Source organism: Babesia bigemina, scaffold Bbigscaff_76850, assembly GCF_000981445.1.
Source record: "Babesia bigemina genome assembly Bbig001, scaffold Bbigscaff_76850".
In the NCBI taxonomy this organism is placed as follows: Eukaryota; Apicomplexa; class Aconoidasida; order Piroplasmida; family Babesiidae; genus Babesia; species Babesia bigemina.
The window spans coordinates 6,414-14,134 of NW_012237344.1; the positions used below are offsets into that span (position 1 = coordinate 6,414).

The 7,721-nt window shown below is 48.0% G+C and overlaps 1 protein-coding gene across 1 annotated transcript; it reads left to right on the forward strand.

The window, feature by feature from the left end:
- Positions 1 to 1,360: 1,360 nt before the first annotated feature.
- BBBOND_0005980 (hypothetical protein, conserved) lies at positions 1,361 to 6,496 on the forward strand (the record flags this gene model as incomplete). Its single annotated transcript, XM_012915424.1, has 1 exon — positions 1,361 to 6,496. One exon carries the CDS (start codon positions 1,361 to 1,363, stop codon positions 6,494 to 6,496), a length of 5,136 nt encoding a protein of 1,711 aa, XP_012770878.1.
- Positions 6,497 to 7,721: the final 1,225 nt, after the last annotated feature.

The following is a 7,721-nucleotide window of genomic DNA, read 5'->3' on the forward strand; positions in this document are numbered from 1 at the left end:
GGTCACGGCAGCGATGACATGGTTACGGCGACGATGACATGGTTACGGCGACGATGACATGGTCACAAGTGGTCATATATTCACTGCAGCGATGACATGGTTACAAGTGGTGATTATTATCCACTCCACATCGCTCCCTAACCCACTCTACATCGCTCCCTAACCCACTCTACATCGCTCCCTAACCCACTCTACATCGCCCCTTTATCCACTCTACATCGCTCCCTAACCCACTCTACATCGCTCCCTAACCCACTCTACATCGCCCCTTAACCCACTCTACATCGCTCCCTTATCCACTCTTCATCGCCCCTTAACCCACTCTACATCGCCCCTTTACCCACTCCACATCGCTCCTTATCCACTCCACATCGCTCCTTATCCACTCTACATCGCTCCCTAACCCACTCCACATCGCTCCCTAACCCACTCCACATCGCTCCCTAACCCACTCCACATCGCTCCCTAACCCACTCTACATCGTCCCTTAACCCACTCCACATCGCTCCCTAACCCACTCTACATCGCCCCTTTACCCACTCTACATCGCCCCTTAACCCACTCTACATCGCTCCTCTATCCACTCTACATCGCTCCTTTATCCACTCTACATCGCCCCTTAACCCACTCTACATCGCTCCCTAATTCACTCTACATCGCCTCATTAACCACTCTACATCGCTCCCTAATCCACTCTACATCGCCCCTTTATCCACTCCACATCGCCCCTTTACCCACTCTACATCGCTCCTAATCCACCCTACATCGCTCCCTAACCCACTCTACATCGCCCCTTAACCCACTCTACATCGCTCCCTAACCCACTCCACATCGCCCCTTAACCCACTCTACATCGCCCCTTTATCCACTCTACATCGCTCCCTAATCCACCCTTCATCGCCCCTTTATCCACTCTACATCGCCCCCTAACCCACTCTTCATCGCCCCTTAACCCACTCTTCATCGCCCCTTAACCCACTCTACATCGCTCCCTAATTCACTCTACATCGCCCCTTAACCCACTCTACATCGCCCCTTTATCCACTCTACATCCCTCGAATCACCTCGCCATAATACCGCTATGACCTCTTTAAACCATAACAATAACTTGTGCCTTGTCACCCTTCACTTCCCCTCTTCCACCTCTTGCCACTGCCCTGACCATGTGCCGCCGAGGGAGCTTGACAAGAAATTTGACTAAATTTTGAACCTATAAAATACCTCAAATAATGACCCTACTAACATCCTTAATAACCTCTGCTCTGGCCTCGAAACTTTTCTCGGCTTCAACAAAGACTCCAAAGGCTACGATGGCCAGGGCATTGTGTACTCCGACCTGGACAGGCTGTGTGACGGGCTGATGGGATTTTTGAGTGGTGTTCTCAGTAACATCCAAGGCCATTTAGGGCAGCATAAAGATACTTTAAATGAAGCAATTGCATCACTTAACAAAAATAAACACGCCGGTAAAAAAGGTTTTAATGCTGCGATTGGAAGTGTGGTCGAAGGGGTGCGGGGGTATAATGCTAATGTAAAGTCTTCTAATGAAGCAGTGATTGAGCCGCTTAAAAAACTTCTCGACTACACCAAGAAAAATGGAGGTGAGTTGATTGCTAGCATTAATAAGATTCAGGTTGACAAACATGATCTGGATCCACAACTGGCCGACGCCGCTAGGTCCTTCGGCGACCGGCTGAAGGAGGCCACAGAGAGGAGCAAGAGGTGCGCGGAATTTCTGGACCCCAAGGCAAATAACAACACTAAGATGAAAAAAAACATTTATGACCTTAATGATAAGTTGCGTGACAAAGTGTTGCATGTTCGTAAGCTTGTTGAGTACGAGAGCCAGCGGCTGGCCAGCGTGCACAAGCGGAAAGACGCTGAGTTGAAGGAGACGACGGAGAAGATTAAGACAAGTTTCCGCAATTTGAAGAGCTGCATAAACAAGCAGGTGGGTGACGATATAGATAAATTAGTTAATGATTTGAAATTGAGGGTGCAGAAAATTTTGAAGAAGCTGAGGGAGATAAGCACAGATCTGGAAAAATACGTTAAGCAGCTAGAAGCGTGTATGAAGAAGGCGGAGAGCTATGTGAATGTGGCGCTGGAAAAGGTGAATAAAGTATTGGCGGAATCGAATGAGAAGGATTCCAGCACGAAGACGTATAGAATGCATAGCGTCGTGGAGCAGTTGAAAGCTGCAGTATTAGTGCTCCACAGCGCAGGAGATGATGCTAAACGAAAAGTTCAAACGGAAGTCACGGCAGCGCTTAGAGCTGTCATAACGATGGACGGTGAGCTGAAAGCGGATTTGTTTAAGGTGAAGAAGGCCATTAAGGAAGCAGTCGATAAGGTTGATACAAATATTAAGGAGCTTGGGAATAATTTCCCTAAAGATTCTAGTGCCGGCCGAGTAGCAGGCGAACAGCATAAAAGTGTTGAAGATATCATAACAGAACTTCGAAATAAAGTTGGGGCAATCAAGGGAGGCGGAAGGGATGGCGCAGGTCTGAATGGTATTGAAAGAGGAGTAAGCGGATATGTTTACCAGTACGGCAATGGATTTAGGGATACGGTCGGTGAGTGGGTATCCGATATATTGAAAGAGGATCACACATACAAAAGCTATATATTGCAATATGTGCGGGAAAACAGAGATAAATTCAATGACACCAATCTCCACAAACATGGGATTGATGGTATAAATACAACCGTTAAAGAAAAACTTACTGCGCATCTAGATGATACAATCAACACGGCTACAAGTGTCAACCTGCCTTCAGCGGAGAACGTTCACGAGAATCTCCAAAATATACACTCACGTATAATGCAATTTGCCAGCGAACTTGATAGAAACCTTAATTCGCTTTTCAACAATATCGTTCAATCCATTGAGGCTGTCTTAGTGAATAAATCCAAGCCGCAATCATTTCCGCCGTACGACAACACGAATCTCCACCTCGCCATTTTGATAACGCTATCAGCGATGTCTTCCAGAGCCAAGCAAGCCGCAAAAGAGTTGCACTCCTTTGCTCTCAAGCAAAGGCCAAACGGCTCAAAGAACAGTATCGCAGCCAAAATCGATGACGCTCACAGTAAAGTGAATCTGTTATTCGATAAGCTAAAAGCAGCGCTTGGGCAACCTGTTGGTTCATCTGGAAAAACGAATAACCTTGCGGCTGACGTCGACACTGCAATCAGAGGAGTAACAAATACGCTTGAGCAGCAGTTTCCGGGATATCTTGGTGCAGATAAAGTTAACCTTCAAGATACGGATATAACGATTTTTGGAAAATATAAGTTGCAAGTTGACCAAAGGCCAGAAAGTTTGGCAGTCGCGGATCGAGATCCAAATAAGTTAGCAGGCACCCTGCCAGAGGCAATTAAAAAAATACGAGATGATGTAAAAAACGCTCTAACGTCAATTGACGATTACAATAGATATGCTAATGAGGATATAGAAAGCGTCAAGTCCACGCTCAGTGAGCTATGTAAGATCCTTAAAGACGAAGCCTCCAACGCGAAGTGGAACCTGGACACAATTAAAACGGAGACCATAAAGGGGCAACTTGAATACGTCAAAAACAAACTCAACGACCTGCGATTGATTGATTTAAGCGCGGCCATCAAAGAGGCTGAAAACTTCCTCACCAGCGCCGATCCAACAGCCCAGGCCACAATCGCATCGATTGGCAGAGTTGTAAGCTCAAACGTCGAAGAAGCCCAGAAGGATCTCATCACCCAAGTCAACAAGAACTACGTCACGTCAGTGAAAGAGATTCTGCTAGAGTTCGCCGTCGCGGTTGAGAATCAGTTGGACAATCTTCCACACGCCATTAATAACGATCTGACTACGGGTCACAAGGGCTTTATGAAGAACATGGAAACTAAATTGATCACGACAGTGAAACCAATGGGAAGCATTCCGGACGAGCCATCCTCTGAAGCAGAGTCCCCGCTGAGGAAGGGGGCGAATATATTGAAAAACGCATTCAGGAGCTTCCTCGACGCGTTAAAAACGCAATCGGATTTCCCTTCCGACTTCAAAAAAATTAAGGCTTCGGATGCGGCTCTGACCAATCTGCTTACTACACTCGCTGCTTCACAACATTTCGATGACACATTCAGTACCAATCTTGACGCCCTTGATAATGCAGTCACTGCCTTCAAGCCCTCTACCTACGGCGCAGCCAAGTGCCCCTTGCTCCTCAATGCCCTGAAGAAGGGCATGTCATCCCTAATCGAGGAACTTCAAAAATCGTACATATCAACATACTCGCAGATGACTATTGATTGGCAAACCGCCACAGCTGAGGAGCAAGACAAGTACGCGAAAATATGCTGCACCATTGCGCCCATCTTATTAACCAGGCTAAAGGAGCTCAAAACAGAGCTTGAGAAGAAAGACCAAAAATGGAAAGATTATAACATGTATAATTCCGCGCGGCCGACCAAGAGCCTTTGTCATTTATTCTTCCGAGATAACGGGTATGATGTCGGCGGTTCCCCTGAGAGCCCACATGGCGAGCTGAATCATAGGGACGACTGCAAGGGTGGCCGTATTCTCAGTCATCTCACGGTCGGTGAACATAGGTTGTTCGTTGCTAACCAGCCATCCGACGACTTATCCACCGTAGTTGGCAAAGATGGATTTACAGTGGAAGTCGTCGACAACAGCGGCTTGATGGACAATCTTAATTCGTATCTACAATTGTACTTCGAGACGTGCCACCTCACGATTAGGCCTAAGCCACGGCATCCATGCAGCGTTTACGAGATGTCAATCTGGTTGTGCGGTCTTCAATTTAATCCAGTTTTCCAGCCACTCTTGGATCACATTAGAACGCTATTCCTTGTACCCGAGAAGAACGACCCGTCGATTAAAAACGTAAAACCGATTGAAGCGTCGCCTTCGGATATTACTGATGCTGAGACGGTGGACGCAGTAGAACGTGTTTGCTCCGACGCATATGCTGTCATCATTACCATCCTCGGACACGGCCACGGTGAAGGTGTATACGCCTGCGACTACTCTTCAAACGCGTTCAATTTATACTACCCGTCCGTTCCATCGCAATGTCTAGATATGCTTGCTGACATATTATACCGTATTCAGTCCCAGCTGTATTTCTTGTTCGTTCAGTGCTCACGCACTTACAGAGCCGTCTCATGGCGCGACTGCTGGTACGGGCAGGGCGTAGGCGGATCCGGTTGGAATTGTAACACCAAGCAGTGCCCTAACCAAAACTGTCCCCAACTGGCTGACCAAAACGCTGGCCAACATACTGAGTGCGGCCTTAAGTCACCGCTTCAATCCTTCTTAGAGGATGGCCTTCCCGGGTTCATGCCGCACCCACTCACGAAGGTTGGCTGTGGCGTACAGTGTTCCGTGAACCATCATAAAGGTATTCCCTGTAAGACGCCGATGGGATTCGCAGGCATTAGCACCGTGGCCTCAGTCAGTCACACGGGCGCTTATCTCGAGGAGGTGCTTAGCGATTTCTGTGGCCACCCGGATAGTCCACTTAATAAGCTTTGTGGCTACTTCACGTGTATGTTTCCTAGGCCGCCTCAAGCACTTGGTGATATGTTTGCATTCTATTACAACTTCCTTGATGGGTGGTATGATGACAAGGGCATGGAAGGTCAGAAGCACAGGAAGAACGCATTTGATGAGGCTGTCAATAAGGCCTACTTCGAGCAGCCTTACGAGGAACTGAACGTCTATTCGATATTCGCGGATAGTGCCACGCGGATGCATGATAAGGGTTATTTATCGTGTATCGTCGGTTGCGCTAATGGATCGGCGATGACTTGCGGTAGATATATCAAACCCGTTAGCCACTTCATGTGGGTTGTATTTTCCGCCAAAAATGCAGCGCTATATTTGTCATGGATCGTTTACCTCACTGAAACGTTCTACGACTTATTAAAGAAATTGTATGACGATTGTTGCAACAACTGCAATAAACCGGGAACCAGATGTCATGGTAAAGTATGCGCTGCAGCGTGTGAAGTGAAGGCGACGTACACATCAGATGATGCGTCTAAAGCACTAACCGGTAAACAGCACGTTGATAACTGCAAATCTATCGCTAGATGTCCTTTCGCTCGACCGACATTGTACACGCACGGATTCACATTGAGAAGCATGTCTAACATGAGCGGCATCAACGGTAATCAAACGAAACGTACTTGCCAAGATCTATGTGAAACATTGAAAAAGCTTCTAGATGCAGACAATGTCCTTTTCACACTTGTGTACAAAACTATCCCCGAATTTTTCTTCAAAATTCGGGAACCCTTCATCTGGCTCAATGTCGCACTTTGGTCCGCCTCATTCCTCTATCTCGTCTATGTGATGGTTGGCAGACTGGATCTACTGCACATCAAATCACATCTGAGATCGCCGGCGTCGCACAGGATAACGGCGCAGTCATTATTGGCAGCTGCGCAAGTCGGAAGGCTTGCCAAGATATCGTATCTACAACCGTGATCATCGTCACATTTGTAATTCACTTTAACTCACGTAACATCTCACCTACTCACCTAACCGACAAACGTAGTCTAATGTCTCGAATTACTCAAGGGGTAACTTGTGAACCATGTAGCAATTAGATTAGGTGATGAGGGAACGACGAAGCAACGTGTTGACCTAGCATCCTGGCAAAGTGCTAAGCTGGCACCCAGGCAAAGTGCTAACCTAGCACCCAGGCAAAGTGGTAAGCTAGCATACAGGCAACGTTATAAGCTGGCAACCAGGCCAAGTGGTAAGCTGGCAACCAGGCAAAGTGCTGAACTAGCAACCAGGCAAAGTGCTAAGCTAGCAACCAGGCTAAGTGGTAAGCTGGCAACCAGGCAAAGTGTTGACCTAGCAACCAGGCTAAGTGGTAAGCTGGCAACCAGGCAAAGTGTTGACCTAGCAACCAGGCTAAGTGCTAAACTAGCAACCAGGCAAAGTGCTAAGCTGGCAACCAGGCAAAGTGGTAAGCTAGCACCCAGGCAAAGTGGTAAGCTGGCGCTCAGGCAAAGTGGTAAGCTGGCGCTCAGGCAAAGTGTTGACCTAGCATCCAGGCAACGTGTGAAGCTAGCACCCAGGCAAAGTGGTAAGCAAGCACCCAGGCAAAGTGATAAGCTGGCACCCAGGCAAAGTGCTGACCAATGCCATGACCAAGGTGGTGACCAACCACCTGACCAATGCCATGACCAACGTGGTGACCAATGTGCTGACCAATGCCATGACCAACGTGTTGACCAATGCCATGACCAAAGTGCTGCCCAAGGTGCTGACCAAGCACCTGACCAATGCCACGATCAACGTGTTGACCAAGGTGCTGACCAACGTGGTGACCAAGGTGCTGACCAAGGTGCTGACCAAAGTGCTGACCAATGTGCTGACCAAAGTGCTGACCAAAGTGGTGACCAGAGTGCTTACCAGAGTGGTGACCAAGCACCTGACCAAGTTAGTGGACACGGCAGCGATGACATGGACACGGCAGCGATGACAGTGATGAGCTAAGTGGTGATTATCATCCACTCTACATCGCTCCCTAACCCACTCCACATCGCCCCTTCACCCACTCTACATCGCTCCCTTACCCACTCTACATCGCTTTTTATCCACTCTACATCGCTCCCTAACTTACCTTTCATCGCCCCTTTACCCACTCTACATCGCCCCTTTATCCACTCTTCATCGCTCCCTAACCCACTCCACATCG